We start from the raw sequence: 25,330 nt of genomic DNA, 5'->3' as shown, positions 1-25,330 counted from the left end.
CCTCCTCCTCCTTCTTCTTCTTCTTCTTCTTCTTCTTCTTCTTCTTCTTCTTCTTCTTCTTCTTCTCCTCCTCCTCCTCCTCCTCCTCCTTCTTCTTCTTCTCTCTCTCTCTCTCCCTCCCTCTTTTTGAGACAGGGTTTCTCTGTGTAGCCTCTTCTGCCTTGGAACTCACTCTGTAGACCAGGCTGTCCTCAAGCTCACAGAGATCCACCTGCCTCTGCCTCCTGTGTACTGGGATGGAAGGCGTGCACCACCACCACCACCCAGCCTGTGCCCTGATTCATTACTCTCCGAAGGACCTGCCAGCTTCCTTCCCATAATGAACTCTGTGTGCACAGTTTCTCAGCCACCTCCTCTTCATTTCCCACAGTACTTCCCAGTTCTCTTGGACCCATCACTGTCCCCATGGTCAACTTACATCTTCACTGCCTTCTAGCCTTCCCAGCCACCAGTGGTCCCGTGGACCTTCTCCCAAGCTCTAATGGGGTGTTGTCTATAGGCCAACAAGGAGAGGCCAGAACAGCCCTTCTGGGCTCTGCCCTCCCCACAGAGGGGAACACACCTGCTTCACAGCTTGTGGGCTCCAGACATTTCCCAGAGGCTCTGGGTTCTGCCTCAGCTACCCAGAATAGCCCCAAGGTGTCAGGTGGCGCCTGGTGCCGGGGGTGTGGGGTAGATTCATGGGAAATGTCACCAGGATTGAGTTTGAGGCCACTGGAACCTAGCCACAGGAGTCGTGGCTGCATTTAGGCCAGCTGCCAGCCCTGGGGACAGTGGCTGTGCTGGCCTGGTCTTCTGACTTGTCCTAGAGGTTTGGGATGGATGCAGTGTGAAGAAGCACTCTGGGGTCTGGGAGAAGAAGGGCATCCTGGTGTGGATGCTGAATGTTCCTGCCCTGGGCCTGGAGGAAGCTCTGGTCTGTGGAGCATTTACCCAAGGCACAAAGGGGAGAAAGGCACCGAGGCGCCAGTCTGTGTCCGCCCGGGACCTCAGCAGGAAGAGTGACTGTTCCCTCCCACCCTTCTCCCCTTCCCCCAACTTTCCTCAATAAAGTCTATTGCGGGGGTGGGGGGTCGGGGGAAGGGGAAGAGTAGAGCCCAGAGTGGGTGGTCTGCTTGTCAGGGTCACACAGGGGGATCAGACCCAGAGATTTGGCCAGGGGCTCCTTGGTTTGTTCCCATATTTCAGGACGATGTCTCTCCAGGCAGGGAGTAAGAAGGGAGAGGAGAGAGGAGGGTCTCCGCTCAGCACCTGCTGGGCCTTGAAACAGGCCCTGTACACACCCCACTCCCCTGAATCCCTGGAGGCACCATGCTAGAATGCTCTACAAAAACCCCCTTTTCCAGGCGGTGACACTGAGGCTGGGGATGACGGAGTTGGTGAGAGATCACCATGAGGTGGACAGAGGAGGCTAAGTCCCGGCTAATTTCTGTCTGTGCTGAGGCCCCGGTTCTTGCTGTCAATGTGAACTTAGACGGTCCTAGTGAGGTGCACTCAGTCCTGCTTCTGTGGGGCCAGGCCTAGTGTCTAGGGATGTTCAGGGTGTCCCTGCCTCTAATCCCTCAGCCTGGAGGAGCCAGAGGGAGGAGAAGGTCAGGTCAGGTGGGACATAGCCCACACACGGGTCACTGGTTCCAGCTAGTGGAACAGAAAACAGACATGATTTGAGCTGATTTCAATCAGTCTGGTTGTTACAATGTAAACATCTGCCTTCCATTCTGAGAGGATGCCTGCCTGGGGAGCCTCCACAACCTAGCTGTATCTCAGTACACGCCTCCGTTTTCATTACTTTTTGAGACAGTGTTTACTTAAGCCATCTAGGTGGGCCTTGAACTCTCTTCTTAGCCCAGAAAGGCACTGGCAGTCAGTCTCCTGCCTCAGTTTCTAAGCAGCGGGGATGGCAGGCTGGGTCTCCAGCTCTGATTTCCTTTCTGCTTTAAAATAGGATTTATTTATTTTTATTTTATGTGCATTGGTGTTTCGCCCGCATGTATATCTGTATGAGGGTGTCAGATCACTTTGGGCTGAATTACAGACAGATCCGGGCTGCCACCTGGGTGCTTGAATTGATCCCTGGTCTGCTGGAAGAGCAGCCAGTGCTCTTAACCGCTGAGCCAGCTCTCCAGCAAACACTATTCATTTATATATATCTTTTGAGATGGGGCAGATGTAGCCCGGGCTGGCCTTGAATTTGCTATGTAGCCAAGGCTGGCCTTAAAATCCTGATCCTCCTGTATCTATCACCCATGTTCTGGGATTACTAGTGTACTTCATGATATGTGTGTATGTGTGTATGTGCATGATATATATATATTACTCAGGCCGTCAGGATTTATCTGCTGAGCCATCTCAACACCCCCCCCCCGCCTGCTTGTTATTGTCAAAATGGTGGTGCTAGCTGAAGACAAACTTTTACTAATGTTGATTTTTCCCTCTCATAGAGATAAGCTTCCATTCTCCTTATTGTGTTTGGGAGAGCCACGGGACACGTTTTACTGTCCCATGAACCAAGACAACCAGGACTTATGGCAGTTAAGTAGCCACTGAGAAGCGAAAACAAGGACACTCCCCGATGGTGGATGGCTTTGGCTCGGCTTCTTTGCCTCTGGCAGTCGAGTGTCACCAAGGCCACACCTGAGCTCCCCCTGAGCCTAGAGCTCAGCCTCAGGTCTCAGGTGGAGGACAAGCCTGGTTACCTCCTCCTCTGACTATCTCTCTGTCTGTGTCTCCTTGGTGCACTTCCTGAGAGTGTGCCAGCCAGGGTCACCTCTGACAGGTCTCTGGCCACTGCCCCGTCCCCCCACTGGCTTTGTCCTCAGGTATCCCTGGCTCTGTGGGATTGGGTTTCCTGGGGGCAGTCATCTGAGACAGGTGGGGGCTGTGTGTTTGCAAGGCTGTTCAGTCACATGCCAGCGATCACAGCACACAGGGGAGTCAGGCTACAACTCTCTCACACACACACCCCCATCTCCCCATCATCCCAAGGCCCCCTCACTCCTGGGCTAAAAAGCCCTCAGCACAGAGGGAAGAACACTGTGACAGCACTCAGGACATTAGGGAGAACACTACCACTGAGGGTCCTCCAACCTCCGAAGGGCCACAAGAGAAGAGAAGGGAGGTCTCACAGAGACGTACCGTTTTTTAGAGGAAGTTTCACAACTCTTAGAAAATGAGATAACTGGCTCGATTTGGTGCCCTATCAACCATTTCTAGGTGTAACCCAGGCAACTTTGTTTTGCCTTTTCTGAGCCTGTTTTTCCATCTGCTTAATGGGTATGGTTCTAGTGATTCTCCTTACAACAGCTGAAAGGATCGATTGATGTCTTGATGGGTAGACAGCAAGGTCTGGAGCGTGGTAAACAGTGGGTGCTCAATAAACGGTCTGTGTTTATCTGCCTCCTCTTCCATTTCCTTCTTCTCAGAGCACCCCACCTCTATAGCAGTGAGTCAGGGGACAGTGTCTGGATGGTGGTTCCCGTCACTGTCAATGTTTAACTACAGCTGGATGGCCGAATGAGCGTCTGGACTCCTTCTAGCTTGAAGGCATCAATAAAGATAAAATCTTATGTGCAGCAGGGACAGAAGGGTCACAGCCCTGGATTCTGCTCAGCCCACGGTGTCCCTGACACCCACAGCAGGGCCCTGCAGGGGAAGAACTGAGGGGTTTCTTTCCAGTTTGGAACTCGACCTGCCATACTGTTGCTGTGTGCCTGTGAATGAGTTTCCTAACCTCTCTGGGCCACATCATGCTTTGTGGATCAAATGAAGAGCCTGGACCAGATGAGTTAAGGACCATAGGCTGTGTCTCTGTGCCCAGGGCTGGGGCTGGGATGGTGGTGAGGATTGTCAGGGACAGTGGCAGTGCCTGGAGACTCTAGGCTGTAGTGTGTGTGTGTGTGTGTGTGTGTGTGTGTGTGTGTGTACAGGGCTGGACAGAGGCTCTGGGCTTTTCTCTTTCTCTCTGCAGCCCACAGAGCCTGTGAAGGGAACCCCATGACACATCTCCACAGGAGCCCCCTGCCCCCCCTGCCCCCCGTCCCTGGAGTCTCAGGATTCACACGATATGCTCTGAAGCTTGCATTACTTGGAAGTGGCTCTAGGAGCCAGTCTGCCACCCTGAAACCTGCCCTGAGTTCTTTTCTAGGTCCCCCAAAGTGAAGACACCCCCGGCCCCCAGCACCAACTCACCAATGGCCGTGAGGAAGAGCCCAGCCTGGTCAATGGGGGCGCTGCCCTCCTCTTCATAGTAGTTGACAGTGACCTTGGTGAGATGCACACATAGGGACAGGAGAGAAGGGCAGAGGACACAGGTTACAATGAAAAAAATGAAACAAAAGACCAGGAGTAACCCCCTACCTCCCAGCGCATCAGTCCTCTCTGGACGCAGGGCCCCCTCCTCCAGGAAGCACTCCTGGACTGTTAAATGCTTCTCCCAGATAATCAAACCAAAGAGGGGGCTCCTCTCCCCCACCTGACCTGTTCCCTGGCACACACACCCCCATGCCTTCCTGGGAGCACGATGCTGTGTGTGCAGCATCAGCCAAGCCCCAGGGATTTGTTTCTTTGCGTGGCACCAGGTGCCAAAGCTGCAAATGGCCTAGAGTAATATTCTCTAGAGCCCGGAGTGGGGACCATCTGGTCTTGTTTCATTATCTGGGCAAACCATCCCACCCCGATTGCTCAGCACCGCACTTTATCAATGGTGAGGTCTGTGGTGCTATGCATATCATCTCTAATCTGCTATTTATCCCAGGCTAACTTCAACACAGCGATGCTCCTGTCTCTGCCTCTTAAGTCCTGGTCTCTCTTTGCGCTGGGGCCATGTTAATCTTCTCTGTATTGTTCTAATTTTAGTATATGTGCTGCCGAAGCAAGCACCTGGTCTCTCTTTGCATGAGTGTATCCTGAACACTCTCACCGTATAGCTCGGGTTAGTCTGGTACTCAAGAGGCTGGTCTCAAGCTTGCAGCAATCCTCCTGCCTCAGCTTATGTTTCCCTCAGCTCTCTGAGTCTTTCTTCCTCCCCAGGCCCCTGTCCCCTGTTTCTTTCTCCTTCCTTCCTTCCTTCTTCTTCTTCTTCTTCTTCTTCTTCTTCTTCTTCTTCTTCTTCTTCTTCTTCTTCTTCTTCTTCTTCTTCTTTTNCCTTCCTTCCTTCCTTCTTCTTCTTCTTCTTCTTCTTCTTCTTCTTCTTCTTCTTCTTCTTCTTCTTCTTCTTCTTCTTCTTCTTCTTTTTTTTTTTTTTTTGGTTTTTCGAGACAGGGTTTCTCTGTATAGCCATGGCTGTCCTGGAACTCACTTTGTAGACCAGGCTGGCCTTGAAACTCAGAAATCTGCCTGCCTCTGCCTCCTGAGTGCTGGGATTAAAGGCGTGTGCCACCACGCCCGGCTTCTCCTTCCTTCTTTCTGTCCTAGGAATTGACCTCAGGGCTAGACACAAAACTATGAGCTATGTTGCCAGCACTAGTTTTCATTTAAAAAATTCTTTTATGTGTATGGGGTTTTGCCTGCATGTATGTCTACCTTTGAAGCCCAGAACAGGGCATCCCCTGGAATTGGAGTTACAGATGGTTGTGAGCCACCATGTGGATGCTGGGACTTGAACCAGGGTCCTCTGGAAGAGCAGCCAGTGCTCTTAACCACTGAGCCATCTCTCTGGCTCCTAGTTTTCAGTTTTTGAGACAGGATCTCATATGCCCCATGCTGGCCAAAGCAGGCCTTGAACTTTTGATCCTCCTGCCTCTGCCTCTTAAGTGCTTGGGTTACGGGTGTGTGGCTTCATGCCTGGCCACCCAGCTTCCCATGCCCCCCACCCTCCCCGCACTCTGCCTCTGTAGCTGCTAAAGGCCAAAAGCACTATATGGCTCCCACTGTTTCTGTGGCTCAGGGTATTTCAGCATGGCTTTGGGCCTCCTCAGTCTTGGACACTGTCTTCCCGGCCATGGTACCTTGTCGCTGCTGGCCTCTGTGCTGGCCTGGGCCATACTGAGCCGCAGTGTGCTGCTGGGTGACAGGGCCCAGCGCTGCTTGCCGTTGGTGACCACCTCCTCTGCCTCTCCATCACGTACGACCTCCACCTTCACACCCTCCGAGTGCTTCAGGCTGAAGGTTTTGGCCCCAGCAGGTGCTGCACTGTAGGAAGAACAGACATAGGGTCAGACGGAGCCTGGGCTAGGTGGGACAAGGGTGTCAGCAAGAGAGTTCCAGAGGGGTAGGCCTCCAAGGCTGCCATGACCAGCTGGTGACAGGAGATTGTGAAAGGCTAATCTTGCACTTGCTTAGTTGGAGTCCAACCCTGTCTGTCTGTCTGTTTCTGTCTGTCTCTGTCTCTCTGTCTCTCTCTGCTGTGTTACAGATGGAACCCACACAAGATACTCAACCATGCCTTTAGCCTTAAGACCGGAACATTTTTTTCTTGTTAGACAGGAATTTGTTTTGTTTTGTTTTGTTTTGTTTTGTTTTGTTTTTTGAGACAGGGTTTCTCTGTGTAGCCCTGGCTGTCCTGGAACTCACTCTGTAGACCAGGCTGGGCTCGAACTCAGAAATACGCCTGCCTCTGCCTCCTGAGTGCTGGGATTAAAGGTGTGTGCCACCACTGCCCGGCTAGACAGGATATTTTTATGCCACTCAGACTGACCCCAAAGTTACTATCCTCCAACGTTAGCCTCCCAAGTGCTAGAATTTTTAGGCATGAAGCACCACACTTGACTTAGACTCTGATTCATTCATCCATCCATCCATCCATCCATCCATCCATCCATCCATCCATTCATTAATTCATCCATTCATTTACTCATTCTCTCATTCATTCATTCATTCATTCATTCATTCATTCATTACTGAGACATGGTCTCTTGTAGCTCAGACTGGCCTTGAATTTGCCATGTAGGAAAAGATGACCATAAACTTCTAATTCTCCTGTATCCACCTTCACAGACTGGATTATAGACCTGGCTTATGCTATGTTAGGGACTGAACCCAGAGCCTTGACCATGCTAGGCAAGGGCTTTACCAACTGACCCACATCCCCACTTCAGGCCTTGAATTCTTACTGGGATCTTGATGCTTTGGCAGATGGGCGGCCAGCTTTGGGAGCAGGGGACTCTGTAGGGTGAGCGACAAACCTAGACAGGATGGTTTTGCTCCAAAGGTAGAGCTGGGCCTGGAACCCCATCTCCTGCCTGGTGCCACTGGGGAGGGGCCCTGGAACCAGGCTTTGTCTCAAAGATCCCCAGGTCTGGAATTCCTGACTACTGAAGACCATGTCTTGGGACTCGTGCATGACTTCCTGCTGAAGGAGAAATGGTTTGGGGATTGTGAGAACTCAGCAAGACTCAGGGTAGGGAGGGCATTGGCTGCTCTGGCTGCTAGATACGGAAGTCTATGTAGGACAATTTATACCCTGACATTCTAACTCAACAGGGTGGCGTCTGGAGACTTTTAGGAGATGGCGAAGGTTGCATGGGGGCATCAGGGGCTCTAATTAACTATAAATGGTGGCCTTTTAAGAAGTGAGAGAGAAAATAAAGGGGCACAGGTAGCAGGTGCCAGGGCAGCCAGGGGGTGGAGGTGCCAGGACTGGCAGTTTGGGTAAACCAGGTTTGAGGGTTCCTAAGGACCACAGTGGGTCTGGGGGCTCTGGAAGGATTCTTGTGGGATTTGAAATGACTGCAGTACAGGCCTGAGTATGTTTCAAAGGCATAGCTGCTGCTGGGGGCGGGGGCAGCAATCCGAGGTCCAAGAGTCTCAGAAATGTTGCACACTGTTTCAATTTTCAAGCATCCTCTCTTTCTTTCTCCTCCTCCTCCTCCTCTTCCTCTTCTTTTTCTTCTTTGTTTTCTCTTCTTCCTCCTCTTCCTCCTCCTCCTCCTCTTCATCATCATCATCATCACCACCACCACCACCACCACCTCTATTTTTCTTTTGGATACAGGGTCTTCATATGTAGCTTTGCCTGTCCTGAAATTCACTATGTAGACCAGGCTGGCCTTTAACCTGCCTCTGCCGGGAGCGCTGGGGCCACAAGCTTGCGTTGTCATAACAGGACTTGGCTGTCAGGGCCAGGTGAGATTCATGATGAAGCAGGGGGCTAGGCTGAGCCAGAGGCTCAAGCCTGTGACTCTCAAATGTAGCAGCAGGAGCAGCAGCCTCCCTGAAAGCTTAGATGCTTAGACTGCTGGGTCCTAAGAACATTCTAGAAACTCCTGGGGCCACCGTTTGAGAAACACTGATGTCATCTTCCGCAGTGTGGTTTTGTCATTCTCTTAGCCCTGGGGTGGGCCAAGGCGGTGGCTGGGAGTCTGCAGAGTCTGCCAAGCAATGCATTCTGTTTGTTTTGTTTTCAAGACAGGGTTTTTCTTAGCCCCAGCTGTCCAGAAACTCACTCTGTAGACTGACTAGGCTTCCTGGCTCTGCCTCCCAAGTGCTGGGACTAAAGTCATGAGCCACCACAGCCTGGCAAGGCCAGCAAGCCATTCTCCTTATTTTGGCTGAAATCAAACGGAGAGTGCTAAGCGCTACCCTCCTTAAAATAAGACCACTTCATCTGGCTTTTACATCAAGTTTCCATAGTGGGGTTTTCTGAGATAACGATGCTTTGCAAACCACACCAAAAGCAAACTCCCCCAGGACCGCATTCATCCCTGTGCCTGCCTCCATCCCTCTGATCCAGTAAGAAACCTGAGGAACATCTTGTGGGTTAACACCAGAGCCACATCAGAGCTCCTGGGCCCCAGGCGTCCCACACCCCTCACCAGCCTTGCTTGAGGCTAAGCAAACAGCTATTCTTGGAGCCCTGGCAGAGGCCACAAAGGCGCCATTGTCCCATGTGGATCCTGTTGGCCGCCTCCTCCCTGGGGAAGATCCTATTAGAATCCCCTGCAGAAACCCGAGAGCGTGGGGCTCCAGATGGCTTGGGGTCCCTAGAGCCTGTGGGACAGTATGGAGGGAGGGAAAGGAATGGGGTGGGGTGGCTTTGACCTCCTGGCTTACTGGAGAGAGTCTCACAGAGAGCATGCTTGGGATGGAAGGCTCGCCCTGAGACCCATGTCTGCACTGTGTCCCAGCACCAGGAGACACAGTAAATGGACACTTCCTGATTAGCGTTCCAAGCTGGTATCAGAGCATTTTATACATCTATTAACTCCGAGTGTGTGTGTGTGTGTGTGCGCGCACACGCGTGAATATGCAGACCAAAGGTTGATGCTGGTTCCTGTATTGATTTCTGCCTTAGTTTTTGAGATAGGGTCTCTCACTGAAGCTCTAGCGAACCGTTTTTGGCTAGATGGGTGAGCCCCTGGAACCTGCTTGTCTCTGTCTCCCAGTGCTGCAGTTACAGACCTATGCTGCTGCACCCAGCTTTTGTGCTTGCAAACAAGCACTTCCAGCCACTCACTGTGTACTGTAGTCCCTGTTCCCCCAAATCTCTGCCTGCCCAATGCCTGCCTCTCCATGAGGGGATTTGTGCCCGTGTTCCACTGCAGGCTGTGTCTTTTCCCTCATATTGTTTCAGCTCCGGCCTGGTCCAGGCACACAGTCAGTAAAACCATTTGATGGAGATGGGGCTAGAGGAGGAGGGTTTGGTCACATGGTCTTTAAATTCACTCAACACACATCTCTTGAGCATTTACTATGTACCAGGCAGAGTTCTTGGTGCTGAGGAAAAACTGGCTAAAAAGTTAACACATGTCTCAGCCCATGGAGCTTATATTCCAGTTACAGAGAAAGACTTTTGTAGATTATGTGACCAATTGTGATGACTGCAATAGAGACATGAATGTCCAGGCTGGGGATGTAGCTCAGTAGGTAGTGTGCTTGCAGAACATGTGAAGGTCTTGGGTTCTGAAAATATGGGGTGCATGATGTTGGGGAGGTTCTCAGACAGGTTCTCTGAGGATGTAATATTTGAGCTAAGAGTCTAAACTTTATTCAGAATTAGTTAAGCCCATGGGCCTGGAATCCCAGCATCAGTTACACAGCGGTAAGTACCCTTCTGTCTCAAGAAGATTTCTTCCGAGCTCCAAGCTGCCCTGATGCTGTGGGACCAGGAGGCCCACATGGAGAAGTGGGCAGAAGGTGAGTGCACACGTGCGCACACACAAGTGAGCTTGCACACATGCATACAGGAGGAGGGGGTGGTCGTGACTGGGGAGAGAAGTCCTAGACATGGCACAGTTAGCCTTTCTCCTGAGGGAGGGAAGTCACTAAGGGCTTGCAAGCAAGGTGGGATTTTAGAAGAAAAATAATGGGAGTTTGGGGGGCTGGCTAGTAAGTGAGTTTGGGATTGTGGCTGCCATGAGAGTCGGCGCTGGCTTGGGGCTGGACAGTGGCCATGGAAAGAGAGAAATGCCTAGGCAGACTTGTGTCCAGCTTCTCAAATGCTGTGTGGCTTCTGGGAGTCATCCAGCCTGTCTGATCTTGTCTCAGACAGTGGGAGAAGGTCTGAGGCGTAGCCTGGCAGGGCTGAGGAGGCCCACAGAGCTGCACTCTGGAGGGTGTGATGCGCCTGTTCTTTGCTGGCCTCTGGCTCTCAGTTTGTCCATTTGGCTTGGCCCTCATTAACACCAGCCGGGGTTCATCCTTGGAGTGACCCCAGCTCCTGGCAGCCGGGGTGTGACATCCTGCCCCCGAGACTTTGGAGGAGTTGGAAGGGGGAGTTGTGGGTGCCAGCCCAGTAAGCACCCTCAGCAACAGAGGTGAGGTGAGGGAGGGAGATCTCAGCCCAGGCCTCATGCCCGATCCTCACTATTGTGGTGGCCAGAGTCCTGAGGGCTGGCACTGGCCGGGGCAGGGTCGATGGAAGCAAACCTTAGCATGTATGTATAGCCTGCCTCATTCTCTACCTGGTCTACCAGGAACCCATCACAGGGTGCTGGTGCTGTCCACAGGAAGAAACAGTCCGATCTCTGGTGACTCCCATTCTTAGAAGCCTTCCAGAACTCCCTCCTACCCACAGGACAACATCTAGTCCCTGAGCAAAGCACCCAAAGGGCCCATTTCTTGATCTTTGGCCCCAGCCACTGAAATGACCCGTTTACTGTCTCCATGGGGTCCACTTTCCTGTCAGGTGGGTTTGCTCCCATGGGAATTATCATCTGTTGTGTGAGGAGCCCTGGCCCATCTTACAAGACCCAGCATAGCTGCCACCTCTTCCAGGAAGTCTTCCCCGATCCCATCAGCCAGACCACCTTACTCTTTCCCTTAGCCAGCGCCCCAAATGCTAACAGGTGTTCATCTTTCCCATGGGTCTCATGAACACTTTGAGGGCAGTAACTGGTTTATCATGATGTAATATGTATACTGTAATATACCCAATCTGACCCACAACAACAACTTACGGAGAATTTACCACTGCAAGCCACAGGCTCTCAATCCACAAAGCCTGCCTGACCCATCTCATTTCACAGACAAGCACACCGAGGTTCCTGCAGAATCCACCCTTGCTTCAGAGAGGTCTCGGGACCCTCACAGCAGGGCGTGAATGAACTGTGTGAGCCTGGGAGAGCCCATAGGTTGGAGTCCTCACCATGGTCCTCCAAGCAAGGACCCAGAGAAGATCAAGTGGGGCTTGATCAAGAGGCTCATGGGGATCTCAAGATTCCCCTGATACCCCGCTTATTTGTAGATAAGAGTCTGGGGCCCAACGAGGACCATCAACAGTGGCTTCCTGTCCTGGACTCTTGGGCTCAGGGTCCAGCATGGCTATGTGTGGGCAGGAGAGGAGCCAGTCACTTCTAAACCTTGGTGTTTGGGGAACGTGCACTCCTGGGACTACTTTGTCTTCCTAACTCTCGGAGACCTCCGCTCAGCAAGGAAGAGCCTCAGGGGCCCCACTAAGTGAAGCGACTGTGAGCCTAGCCAGGTCCTTCCTCAGCCCTCCCACTCCTGGGCACCAGCCTGAAACCTGAATCCTAAGTAGCTCCTGGCAGCGCCTCCTGTCCCAGGCCCAGGGCTCTGGGTGTTGTTCTAATTTATGGGGCCACGGGACCTGGCCTGGCGTCACTCTCTCGGCAGCAAGTGTTGGTGCTCTGCCAAGCTCTGCCACATACCCTTGACCTCCTGTGGACCCATCCAACAGGGCCTGCCTATTGAGGTTGAAGATGGCAAGCTCAGTCTCATGCTAGGCACTCAGCAACTATCAATGGCTGCACTCACATGCTTGCCCCATGGCCGGTGATTCTGTAAGGGGCAGAGCAGGGAGGAGCCACGCCCCCCAAACAAACAAACTGGGAGCCTCAAGAAGGCAGGTTGGGAGAGCAGCCTGGGCTCTGCTCCTCCACCACTCCTCAGCCGCGTGGTCTGACTTTATGTCCCTTAAGGATGAAAGGGATAACAGCTCCTTCCCCCCTCCAACCCCCATCCCCAGTGACGGTATGGGGTCGGGACATATGCAAATTATACATGCATATTAAATGACATGTAAATATTCGGAAGGCTGCCTGGTGTTCAATAAATGTTAGGGAGCTATTTTAAATAAATAATGGCAAGTGCTCTCTCTCTCTCTCTCTCTCTCTCTCTCTCTCTCTCGTGTGTGTGTGTGTGTGTGTGTGTGTGTGTGCGCGTGTGTACACATGTGGGTTTATCTGTACAGACTCACAGAGGCCAGATGACATAGAGTGTACTTTTCTATCACTCTCCACACCTTATTCTCTCTCTTTCTCTCTCTCTCCCTCTCTCCTTTTTTTTTTTTTTTTTTTTTTTTTTTTTTTTTTTTTTTTAGACAATTCACTGTGCAGCCCTGGCTGTATCGGAATTCACTATGTAAATCAGGCTAACCTGGAGCTCACAGAGATCCACCTGCCTCTGCCATCCAAGTGCTGGAATCAAAGGCATGAGTCCTGCCTCATTTCGTTGAGTCGGAGTCTCACCGACTTGGAGCTAGGCTGCTAGGCAGTTAGCCCCTGCAAACCTCCTTTCTCTGCACCGGTGTTTCTGTGGGTACCGACATCTGGACTCCGGTCTCACCCACTGAGCCATCTCTCCAGCCCAATAATAATAAGATCTTTAAAAGCCAAAAACAGAGCAAAATAAATAATAAATTGTCTCTTTCTACTGTGCCAACAACTTCTAAGTTCCTCAGAGACCGCTCACTCCACAGGAGATAATGGTGGGGACTGGTGTCCGGCTGCCAGGCAAAAAGATCAAAAAGACCAAAAGATCTGGAAGGAAGAGGCTCACCTTCACCCTCAGCCTTTGACGGTGGAGTGGGCTTGCTCATTCCCCTTTGTGATGTGATGAAAGAATGAGGGGTCCCCACCCTCCTTCCTACATAACTGGATGCACTACATACAGGTCTTACTCTGTAGCATCTACTCAGAGGCCCTGGGGTGACAGCATCTCTTGGAGTCCTGAGCCAGAACCTGTGTCTCAGCTAGGGAGGACTCATTGAGAAGTGGGGCATGGTGGGGTGGCAATGTTTCAGGGGGCAGGGGACTCCCATCCAGGGTGGAGGATGGCCAGGGGTCACACAGGGTGGAGTGGAGGGGGAAGCATGAGCTCTGAGGTACATGAGTCACACCTGTGTCCTGGTTGTCACCGGGCAAATGTAATCCTCTTTCTGAGCCTCTTTTTCTTGGTTTGCAGACCAGGATGCTCAAAGAGCATATTCCAGGTCACACCCAGAACCAAGAGGGGCAGTGCATCTCTTCCTAGTGTTAATACCCCTTCTGGTCCTTTCCACCTGAGAAGAGGCTTGTCCCTGCAGATACTGGACATGTCCTGATGAAGGAGGTCCCTTGACACATGACTTTCTTTCCCTGGGACATCTGATATTGTCTGGAGGCATTTTTGGCTATCATATCGTGTAGGAGTGAGGCTGCGACTCACAGTGGGTAAGCTGAGGCAGGAATACCACTCATTACATTGCACCGTACAGAACAGTGCCCTCAGCAAAGGATTACCCAGAGAGATACTGAGTCTCTGGTCCAGACATGTGCTGTCCGGGACAGTGGCCGTCAATCAGCATAGGTGACCGTGGGACCCTTGCAGAGCAACCAGTAGCTCACCATCACTCCAGATGAACTTTAAGGATCACAAAGCGTCACAGGCGAAGAACACCAGCTTTCTCATGAACTATCTTCCATGACCACGTATTCCAACGACAGCACTTTGGATACATTGGGCTCAACAAACTATTGCATGAGCATTAAAGTAATTCCATCTCTCTAACGTGTGTGTGTGTGTTTTATGTGTGTGCATGTGTTGCAGGTGGGTGTGATAAGTAGACATGGATGCCAGGGGAAGATGCTGGGTGTCCTATGCTGATACTATCTGCCAGGGGCTCTCACTGACCCTGGAACTGAGCTGATAAGCCCCCAGTGACCTTCTATTTCTGCTCCCCACAGAGCACAGGAGCACACAGCCACACCTAGCTTTTTACATGGGAACCTGAGGATCAAACTGAGATCCTCATGCTAACAACGACACATTTACCCTCTAAGTCATTTCTCCAGCTCCAACTTTTCTTTTCTTTCGGTTGTTCTGAGACAGGCAGGGTCTTACTAGGTAGCCCTGTCTGGCCGGGAGGTTGCTGTGGCCTCAAACTCACAGGGCTCCATCCCCACCTCTGTCTCTCAGGTGCTGGGTTCAAGGCATGCACCACACACCCAGCTTCCAGTACTAATTACAAGAAATAATTTTTATGAGTATTTCTTAGAGGTGGAGTGGGAGACAAGGTCTCTCTGTGTAGCCTTGGATGTCCTGGAACTCACTATGTAGACCAGACTAGTCTTGAACATACAGCGATCCTCCTGCCTCTGCCTCCCATTCCAGTGCTGGGATTACGGGCCGTTTTTTTCTCATTTTTGAGGTACGCATGCATGTGTTGGGGGTATACTGAGACAGGGTCATGCTGTGTGGCCCCAGCTGAGCTGGAACTCACTATGTAGTATAAATGAACCTTCGGCTTGTAGTCCTCGAACCACAGCTTCTGGTGTGTAGGGATTGCAGGTGTGTACCGCCGTGTCTGGTTAACTTATTTTTTAAAGGTTACAACATTTGCAACGACAACCATGGTCTGCGTACAGCTTTCTCTGGGCAGGTTATGGTCTAGGCTGTGCTGACTCTTGGTGTTGGGGAACTCTCTCTGTGAAATGTGAGTCCTGGCTGAGGCTAGTGGACACCTGCCCCCTTGCCCTCCACTGTGTTGGGCCTCTCTCTGCTTAGGTGGGGCAAGGACAAGGACTTAGGCACAGACCCCCTTTGTTCCTTAGCCCCCAGCAGAGGCAGCATGCCAGTCTTTCAGACAGTCCCCACGGTGCCCCGGCAGGCAAGCTGACAGGCACGGTGACAACTGTGGCTTAGGGCCCAGGATCCTGGCTTACCCCTTGGCAATGCCCAGTTCAGAGCTGGGAGTGGGGAGAGATGGGCACCCTCCCAGGTCACTGGCGCCTAGACCACACCCCACCCCTGTGTTACAATCCTGCTTTGGGGTCTATATGAAGGCCCACTGAAGTCCAGGCCCAGGTGAAGTGGAGGCTAGGGCTGAGGCTTAAGGGCTAAAGGAGCAGAGAGGGGCCCTGTCTTAGGCTTGCTGAGACCAGCGAGGGCCGGGGCCTCCTGTAGAAATGGCCGAGCAGCTGGGAAGGAGCTGGAGAGCAGGCAGAAGAGCATGGGGGGGAGGTGCTTAGGTGGGCTTTGGGAGGCTCGGGAGAGTCAGGCGCTTTAGTGTCAGAATGGTCTGGGAACATGGCCCATAGAGGATGTACAGGCACAGGGTCTCACCTCAGAATCTGGCATGCCCCCTCCCTCCAGCATGAAGCCCTTCCACCCTTGCAAGGCAGAACACTGAGAGTGCTCGGAGCAGATGGTGGCTTCAGTGTGGCCTCTCAGGCTGCTCAGACTACTCCTTCCCCATAGCACCTTTCCGAGGTCCCACACTAACTATACCCTATCCGTTTCCCTGGGGTTGTGGGACACACTCTGCGCGATTCCTTCACCCTTCTGTCTCAGGTACCCTGACCCCCATCGAGCGAGCATGTGGGCAGAGAAAATGGGGAAGAAACGGGCCCTGGCTCCCAGGGCCATAGCGGGTGGAAAGTGACCCCTCTCTGATCTCAGGGTGAAGTCAGGAAAGGTATTTGGGGACACAGCTCACAGCCAGTGCCTCGGGACAGGCAACCACCAGCAACCCCCGGAGGGTGAAATCGGATAAGTACCAGGCCAGATTCCACGTGGGCAGCTCCCCTTTGGACAAGTCAGTCCCCAGCACATCCCAGGCTGTTTCTGCTTGCAGGGGTAGGCAGTCCACTGGTGGAGGAGGCTGGGCTGGGGTGAAAGGTCAGCCAAGAAGGAATGGGGGAGTAAAAGGGGTGTGTTGCAGAGAGCCCATGTGTGTTGAAGTTACCCAAGAGAGGGGCTGGAAAGACCAGGCATGAGAAGGCTAGGTTTAGGGAGCAGTCTCAGAGAGGAGGCTGTGACAGGGGCTGTAACTGTGTGTCATAGAGGGGCCTCAGGATTGCATGGAAGTGGATTCTGGCCTGGGCCCTCTCTGGATTTCTGAGGATCTCGAATTGAGGGGCAACCGGGATACTGGAGCCAGGTCCAGGGTCTCAAGATTTGTGAAGGGTAGGTGAGAGGGTAACTCGCTCTCTCGGCTCACCTGTAGACATCGGTCCAGAGCTGCGTGCCCAGCACGTACACCGCCTCCACGCGGCTCCCGTACTGCAGCCGCACGGTCCGTTCCCGCAGCATATTTTCCCGCAGAGGCGGCTGCATTCCGCGCTGCTCCCAGGAATGAGCACCTGCTGCAGGTAAGCCCTCCGCTGCTGCGCCTGCGCTCGCTGCCGAGCAGCCGGCGGCCTTAAACTGCAGCCGGGAGGTGTGGCGCGGGCGGGGCTGCCCGCCGGACTCCTCTTGGATTGGATCTGCAAGCCCGTCCGTCAAGCCTGGCCCCGCCCTCCAAGCGCCTCTGCCCGCAAGTTGTCAATTCCTGCTTTCCGTATTTGGCTTGTTCATTCTCTTATTCAATAAATTCCCCTTTCTGGACGCTCCCCGTCACCTCCAGCTCGGAGGGGCAGAAAATGCGAGCAGGAGTAGCCGAAGGGACAGGGCAGAAGTGAACAGGTGGCAACCAAAGCCAATCTGGGGCCGGAGAATGCTTCTCAGAGGAAACCCTGAGGCTTCTTAAATTAAAGATCTTGGCAACACCAGGGGGTGGAGAGGAGTCTCCTGAACACCTTCAGGAAGCTGGACACCCCCATATTAGATCCATATTGCCATGAGAAATAGGGAGTGGGGTGGAGTGGGGGGAACTGTGGCCCTGGCAGGGACCAGAATGCTAAGCCCAGGCATGAGAGCGACAGCATGAGCCTGGAATGGGGCTATCTGGTAGTGCATTCTGGCTGCCCCAGACAACGATGAGCATACTGAGCAGGAGCCAGTAGTGAAGACCCCGGATGGGGCGTGAGAGGGCTGGAGAGGAGAGGACTGATCTGTGTGGTGTTTATGGATGGAGATTTGGGTGGCTCCGGGTGGCTGGGAGGATGTGCCTGGTTGAAGGACAATGGACTGAGGGCAGAGGATTAGGGCTCCAGCCTGTGACACCAAAAGACCTGCCAAGGTAGAGGTCAATGTATGGTCCTGGAAGGCCAAGGTGCACCGTGACATCTAGTGGCAGGGGTGGGGTCTGAACCACTCTGAACTCCATCCTTAGGCTCTTTCTCTATGAACTCAACCCTGGTGCTATGCAGTTTGAGGAAGTGGCTTTTTCGTTAAGGGAATGGAAACTGAAGGGCGGGTGGAGGGATGAATGTTGGAGAGGGAGGGGGACTGAAGGGAGCCCTAGCAAAGGGCATACTGAACTAAACACCATTGCTCATAGGTATCCCCAGGCACGCCCAGCGGCCCTCGACTCCATCCTTCTCCTCCAGATGCCCAAATTAGGAGATGGTAAAGACCCCAGCTGTTCCTGGGTATCAGGGATCTAGGAGGAATGTGGGTGGAGAAGCAGAGAGCCAGAATCCCAGCCAGAGGGGTCACTGTCTCCTGAAAGGCTTGGGGTTCAGATCCTGGGAGAAGCTGCTAACTTCTGATTGGTCCCTGGGAGAACGTTCTCCAATCAGGAGGCAGCTTGTGGGAAAGACTCCAAGAGGCACCAGACTGGGAACCCCTGCCCTGCAGAGGTGGGCTCGGGTCTGAGGACCCCTCTGCAGGCAAGCAAGAGTTCCCACCTCCAACAGGGGCAGAACGGTCCTGTATGGCACTCACTCCTTCCAAGTAAGCGCATGTCTCCTGTAAAGCAAGTGAGTCCCAGCAGAGCCAGGGTGGTGCGATCAGGCAAAGGCTGTGGTTACCCAGCTGGGCAGAAAAGACGGCGGTGTGTGGTGCACTCATTAGTTATGTGGTTTCTGTGCCCCACACTGCCCCCAAATGATACTTCCCAAAGCGTTAGAATTAAATTATTTTATCTTTCCAGGAACTCTGTCAGAACTAACCTAGGGGTGCATAGCTCCTGACAGTAGCAGTGCAGGAACCTGGGTGGGGACACAGGGTAAGGGTGGCTTGCCTGCCTCTAGAAAGCTTATAGGTAATCTCTCAGCATAATGGAAGATACAAACTGATATTAAATGAGACAATATTCAGAAAATGCTGGCAGAGTATGGTCCAAGATTTAGGATACAAAGTCCCTCCCCTTATGTAACCTGCCCCTCTCTCGGCACCCACACTCAGGCTTCTGACCTGGTTCTGGCTCACTCCATTGGGCCCAGTGCCTGACTTGTCGGGATAGGGGCTTTCAGAGCCGGAGGGTTTAACATAGCTGAAGTGGTCACAGCTGTTGGTGGATTGAGGGCCGGAGGTCTCACACATTACGGTCACTCCAGCTGCTTCCCCAGAGCCTAGAAAATCCACATGGCATCTCTCAGTGCCTTTAGGAGGATGCCAACAAAGGCCAGGCTCAGATCTGGCCAGTTCCCAGCACTGACAGTCCCGGGCCACTCCTCCAATACAACTCCTGTCAAACGTGGGACCAGAGAGCCTGAGCCTTGGGGGAGGGGCCTCCTCTGCCAGGTGCTCTGCTCTGTTGCGGGGAGCCTGACCGGAGGTGACTTAAGACATCATTGAGCCTGCCTTGATGTGGGCAGTTCACCAAGGGTATCATACAGGCAAGAATTTTTTTTTAATGCTTGGTGACTGGGGAAAAGTTTTTAAAAAGCATGACCCTCCAGGACCTAGCAGCGAAGATCAATGTGAGCATCTTTTTTTTTTTTTCTTCAGTAGACCCTCCTCTTTTCATTTTACAGATGTGTGCACATCTGTATGTGGGTATGCTCACCTGTGCATGTGTGGAGTTCAGAGGTCAACGTCAGGAGCCTTCCTCTATCATCTTCTACCTTAAGTTATTAATTTCACATGGTGTATGTATGAGTATTTTTGACTGCACGTATGTCTGTGTACTATGTGCATACATGATGTCCTAGGAGGCAAGAAGAGGGCATCGGATCCCCGGGAACTGGAGTTATAGATAGCTGTGAGACACTGTGCGGGTGCTGGTCCTCTGGAAGAGCAGCCAGTGCTCTTAGCTGCTGAGCTGAACCTTCTCTGTGGCCCCAGCCTTTCCAGGAACCTGGAACTCAACATTTTAGCAAGACCAGAGGGCGAGCAAGGCCACCCACCCCACTCATCTGGGGAAAGCCAGCACTTTGCCATGGTCTGAGTCTCATCTTACAGGACCTGCCAGAGGCAACGGCCATGACACGAAGCGCCAATGCTGTGCCAGGACGGGCTCTGACATTTTCCCATATTGAGGGTTTGGTGGACTTGGGGTCATATCTGACTCTGGTGCTCACTATCTGGGGCCCTCTCTGTTTGAAGATAATCCCTGCAGCACCCAGCCTGTGTGATTGCTGGTGACAGAAGTGATGGAGGCAAACTGCTCAGCCCATTGTGGCCTGGCACCCAGCCCAGCCCCGCTGGCTCCTGGTTAACGTCCTCTGCAGGTAGATGCTGACCTGAAGGTTTCTCCAAAGGGGTCTCTCACTGGGCTATTTTCATAGACACTCGAAATGGTGTCCACAGTGTAAGGGACAGCCTGTCTCTGCCTTGTGACTTGGGCTCTATCTGAATCTCTGGAACTCAGGGATGGTGTGACCTCCCTGTGGGGACAGGCATCCTGGTGGGTTAGAAACCAGAGTGGACTTGAGATGGAGGTGGCTGCTTTTCCCACTATGGCTGTGCCAGAGACCGGCAGACCTGACCTTGCCTCGTTCCCTCACATCTGCCCTTTCCCCAGAAGACTCCTGTGTCTTCTCCCTGTGAATGGGTAACTGGCCTACTGGTGAACAAGGGGCAGTGGTGGGGTGGTATCGGCAAGGACTATGATGGCGATGATGAAGATGATGAATAAGATGATGACAATGACGACGACAGCACAACACTTGATGGAGTGAGTCAAAATCTACAGTTCACCAGGCGTCCCCGCTAGAAGATACTTAAGGCAATGATCCCGAGAAAGGCTGGAAGAGGCAAAGACCACAAGGTGGCACCAGGTTCCCATTCTGGAGGCACAGGAACCGGAGTTCTCAGTGACTAAGCCTCCTGCAGCTGTCTAAGGCTTGCTCCCTAAGGCTTGGGTTGAGTGAGATTCAGGGATTCCTTTTGGGTCAGGTCAGGTCACTGCCGGGTCCCCCCCACCCCCACCCCCACCCCTGGGTGAGACCTGCTCTCTGGTCAGAGGAACGATGGAGAACCCAAGAGAGGGACCCAGTGACCTGGCTGCCGTCAGGTGGCACTTTGGGCAGTAGAAGCGGGTCCTCTAGGTCCATCCTATCACTTTGATGTGTTTGTCAATAATTCCTTGAGTCTGGGTTATTGATTCATTATTTTAAAGTTTAATTTTTTAAAAATGATGTGTTTGTGTGTGGTTTACACATGGGTGTCTCGGTGCCCATGGAGGCAGAGGTGTCGATGTCACCTGATGTCAGCTGACATACAGGTGGGAGGTTATGCTTCAGTTGACAGTGGCCACATGGACCAGTTGGGCGAGCTTACAGAGGTCGTGTGGAGATGAAAGAACTTTCTGGAACAATTCCTGGAGACTTTGGGTGAATGCCATGGACCCTGCCCCCACACACCTCCTTACCTCCCCTCATCACCCCCACCCCTTCACCACCAGCAGCAGGAGGCTCTGCGAACCCAAGAAGCTCTGTCTAGACCCATAAGAGGACCGTGGAATGGGAGCAGGAAAACAGGGACTCCTTCCTTAGGGACAGGGGAGTAGGGCTTAATGTCTAGCAGGACTCAGCCTAGAATCTCAAATCAGAAGTGCCTGGATTTTGAAGCCTGTGCCTCAGTTTCCACATTGATAAAGCTGAGTGGTGAAAGTTCTATACCTAATGGCTACAAGAATAAAGTGATCGAGCTGGACAAACAAGACGGAGTGCAGCCCCATGCAGGCTGGGTGCAGCCCCACGCAGGCCCAGGTGCAGCTTGGTCCTTTCGGTCACAGGGCACTGCCTTCCATGAGTCAGCAGGAAGGTGACTCCGCTTTAACTCCCACAGCTGTTGTTCCACTTTGGGGTGCAGGTTTGCTTCCCTTGAGGCCTTTGTGATGAGTGTAGAGGGACAGTTTCCTTCGAAGTTAAAAACAAACAGTGTACCGTGTGTTTGATGGAGTCTCCGTATGGTGAGGTAGAAGGGGGGTGCCTCTGAGGGCCCATGCCGAGGCATCCTCTCCCCCCCACCCCCACTCGAGGGACCAGACACAGGATGGTATAGTATAGAGTTTATTCAGGGTATGGGGAGGGGAATTGGGAAAAGAGGAGAGAGGGAGAGGGGAGAAGGAGAGGGAAGAGGAGTGAGGCCGGCCATGAGCACGTGTAGAGTGGGGAGGTAGGGGAATGGGGAGAGAAGGGACAGAGCGGGAAGAGAGCAAGAGAAGAGAGTGAGGACAGGGCAAGCAGCCCCTTTTATAGTGAGTCAGGCCCACTTGGCTGTTACCAGGTAACTGTGGGACTGGAGCCTAGAAAAAAATGCTAACAAACATCCCCCCCCCCAAATAGTCTCTAAGCCAGTGGTTCTCAATCTGTGGGTCGTAAGCCCTTTGGGGTTTGCATATCAAATTTTGTGTCTATCATATATTTACATTCTAATTCATAACAGTAGCAAAATTCATATATGAAGTAGCAAGAACGTAATTTTATGACTGGGGCAGTCACCACTACATGAGGAATCGCATTAAATGGTCGCAGCATTAGGAAGGCTGAGAATCCCTGCTTTAAGCTGTGCGTTCAGGTTAAGCATCATTTATGAACACTGTCTGCTCCCAGGTACGTGAGGCACCCGGGGAGTCAAGATTCAGGCGGTGGGCGGGAGAATGGCGGCCAGAATGAGGCTCCTGTGGAGATGCCCTGCGCCCTCCCCTTGGCTACTGGACCACTGAAGCCGAAGTCCTCGGAGTCTCCCGCAGAGACCCGGGCCCAGCCGGCAAAGAAACTTACTTGCCAGGAAAGAAATTCTGGGAATCTCTTAGTTCTGGCAGAACCACGTGGTTCTAGGCAGCTGGTCAAACCACCTACGAGAGACTGGAGCACACATAAAGATGGGTCCGTGATGGGCGGGGCCATACCCGGATGGAGATTGCTTAGTTACCTGCCTCTCGCCCCTCCATTTAAACCTGAACCTCACCCTGTCGCGAAAAACAAACAAAAAAACCCCTGAACCTCTTGTCAGAGATCCTGACCCGGAGAGTGGATTTCGGGGAGAGAGGTCCTTGGCTATCTGTGCTTCTCTGCTCAGTGCGGGGCTGTGGGGGGTGGAGGGGTGGGGTTGGGGACGAGGGTGGGGCACTGCAGGCTCTGGCCTTAGCAGCTGCTACCCCCATCTCTCTCCCACGCAGTCCTATGCTTTTGTCTCCTCTCCTCAGAACTTTGCACATTAACGCCCTCACATTACTGTTCCTTTGGGTTTTCTTTGCCGTATGAAGACACGGTGACCCTTACAACTTACTTTGTGTCACGGTACACCGTGCTTTTCTTTTGTTACTATGCATGAGGCCCTGAGGGGGCCCTTAGATTGAGAACCTAAAAAGTCAAAGGAAAAAAAAATTCCTTGTGACAGAGTCTCCCTATGTAGTCCTGGCCTGGAACTCACCGAGAGCCTCCTGCCTCTGTGTGTGTGTGTGTGTGCATGTACTTTTTTGTTTGTTTGTTTGTTTTCGAGACAGTTTCTCAGTATAGCTCTGGCTGTCCTGGAACTCACTTTGTAGACCAGGATGGCCTCGAACTCAGAAACCCACCTGCCTCTGACTCCCAAGTGCTGGGATTAAAGGTTTATGCCACCACTGCCTGGCAATGTATTTTTTTTTTTTTTTTTTTTTTGGTTTTTGGTTTTTGGTTTTTGAAGACAGGGTTTCTCTGTATAGCCCTGGCTGTCCTGGAACTCACTTTGTAGACTAGGCTGGCCTCGAACTCAGAAATCCGCCTGCCTCTGCCTCCTTAGTACTTTTTAAAGACAGGGATTTTCTGTGTAGTCCTGGCCATCCTAGACCAGGCTGGCCTTGAACTCAGAGGCTAACTTCCACTTATAAGTGAGTACATACCACATTTGTCTTTCTTAGTCTGAGGGATTTCACTCAAGATGGTCTTTTCCAGTTCCATTCATTTGCTTGAAAATTTTACAATGTCACTGTTTTTAATAGCTGAGCAATACTCCATTGTGTAAACGTACCATATTTCTCCAACCATTCTTTGGTTGAGGGGCATCTAGGTTGTTTCCTGTTTCTGGTGTTTACGAATAAAGCTGCTATGAACATGGCTGAACTAGTGTCTGTGTGGGATGGTGGAGCACCCTTTGGGTGCATACCAGGAGGGTCTTGAGGTAGATCTATTCCCAATTTTCTGAGAAACCATCAAATTGATTTCCAAAGTGACTGTGCAAGTATAAGTTTGCACTTCCACTAGCAATGGAGGAGTGTTCCCTTGCTCCACACCATAATCAGCACCTCAAAACAAAACAGGGGTCAGTAGGTGTGTGGGCTTCTTTAGCTTTTTATCTTAGCCATCAGAATAAGGAGGATTCTCAGAGCCAATTTGGTATTTCATTTTATTTTATTTTATTTTTTGTTTTGTTTTGTTTTGTTTCAAGACAGAGTTTCTCTGTATAGCCTTGGCTGTCCTGGAACTCACTCTGTAGACCAGGCTGGCCTCGAACTCAGAAATCTGCCTGCCTCTGCCTTCCAAGTACTGGGGCTAAAGGCGTGCGCCACCACTGCCCTGGCTCAGAGCGAATTTGATTTGCATTCGCCTGACAGCTAAAGATGGTGAACATTTCTTTAAGTGCTTCTTCGCCATTAGAGATTTCTTTGACGAGAGTTCTCTGTTTAGATCTGTGCCCTATTTTAAAAGATGGATTATTTATTTTATGTATATGAGTACACTGTCACTGTCTTCAGACACTCCAGAAGAGGGCATCAGATCTCATTACAGATGGTTGTGAGCCACCATGTGGTTGCTGGTAATTGAACTTGGGACCTCTGGAAGAGCAGTCAGTGCTCCTAATATCATCAGAGCCATCTCTCCACATTCTGTGCCCTACTTTTTTTAAATTGGGTTATTTGGTTTGTTGATGTCTAGCTTCTTGAGGTCTTTATATATTTTTGTATATCAGCCCTCTGTCAGATGTGGGGTTTTCCCAGTCTGTGGGCTGCCGTTTTGTCCTAATGACAGTGTCCTTTGCTTTACAGAACATTTTCAGCTTCATGAGGTCCCATTTATTAACCGTTGATCTTAGTACCTAAGCACTATGTTCTGTTCAGGCAGTTGTCAGTTGTCTCTTATGCCAATGTGGTCAAGGCTATTCCTCTCTCTCTCTCTCTCTCTCTCTCTCTTTAGTTTTTCAAGACAGGGTCTCTCTGTATAGCCCTGGCTGTCCTGGAACCCACTTTGTAGACCAGGCTGGCCTCGAACTCAGAAATCTGCCTGCCTCTGCCTCCTTAGTGCTGGGATTAAAGGAGTGCGACACCACGCCCAGCTCCACTTTCTCTTCTATCAGGTTCAGTGTATCTGGTTTTATATTGAGGTCTTTGAGCCACTTGGACTTGAGTTTTGTGCAGGGTGATGGATATAGATCTATTTGCATCTTTGTACATACTGACATCCAGTTAGACCTGCACCATTTGTGGAAGGTACTTTCTTTTTTCCACTGTATATTTCTGGCTTCTTTAAAACAAAACAAAACCAAAACAGGTGTCAGTAGGTGTGTGGGCTTCTGGGTTTTTGATTCACTTCCATTGATTAACTTGCTTGTTTTAACACAGATACCATGAGGTCTTTATTCATATTTTTCTGTAATACAGCTTGAAGTCAGGGATGGTGATTCCTCCAGACTTCTTGTTCAGGAT

The 25,330-nt window shown here is 51.8% G+C and overlaps 1 protein-coding gene and 1 non-coding gene across 2 annotated transcripts in view; both read right to left on the bottom strand.

Moving 5' to 3' along the window:
- Padi2 (peptidyl arginine deiminase 2) overlaps positions 1-16,727 on the bottom strand; it is a 39,916-nt gene extending 23,189 nt beyond the window's left edge. The window contains exons 1-3 of the mRNA XM_021160856.2: positions 16,595-16,727; positions 5,946-6,129; positions 4,189-4,261 (exon numbers count right to left, since the gene is read on the bottom strand). Of these exons, the coding sequence (XP_021016515.1) occupies positions 4,189-4,261; positions 5,946-6,129; positions 16,595-16,710 (373 nt within the window). The 5' untranslated portion in view covers positions 16,711-16,727. The remainder of the gene's footprint in view (positions 1-4,188; positions 4,262-5,945; positions 6,130-16,594) is intronic.
- On the bottom strand, positions 4,773-4,878 carry LOC115030921. Its single transcript, XR_003836521.1, has one exon. It is a non-coding gene; the product is annotated as a U6 spliceosomal RNA (small nuclear RNA).
- Positions 16,728-25,330: the final 8,603 nt, after the last annotated feature.

This window comes from Mus caroli, chromosome 4 (genome assembly GCF_900094665.2).
Source record: "Mus caroli chromosome 4, CAROLI_EIJ_v1.1, whole genome shotgun sequence".
NCBI classification, from domain to species: Eukaryota; Metazoa; Chordata; class Mammalia; order Rodentia; family Muridae; genus Mus; species Mus caroli.
This window is presented reverse-complemented; position numbering and strand designations above follow the sequence as displayed.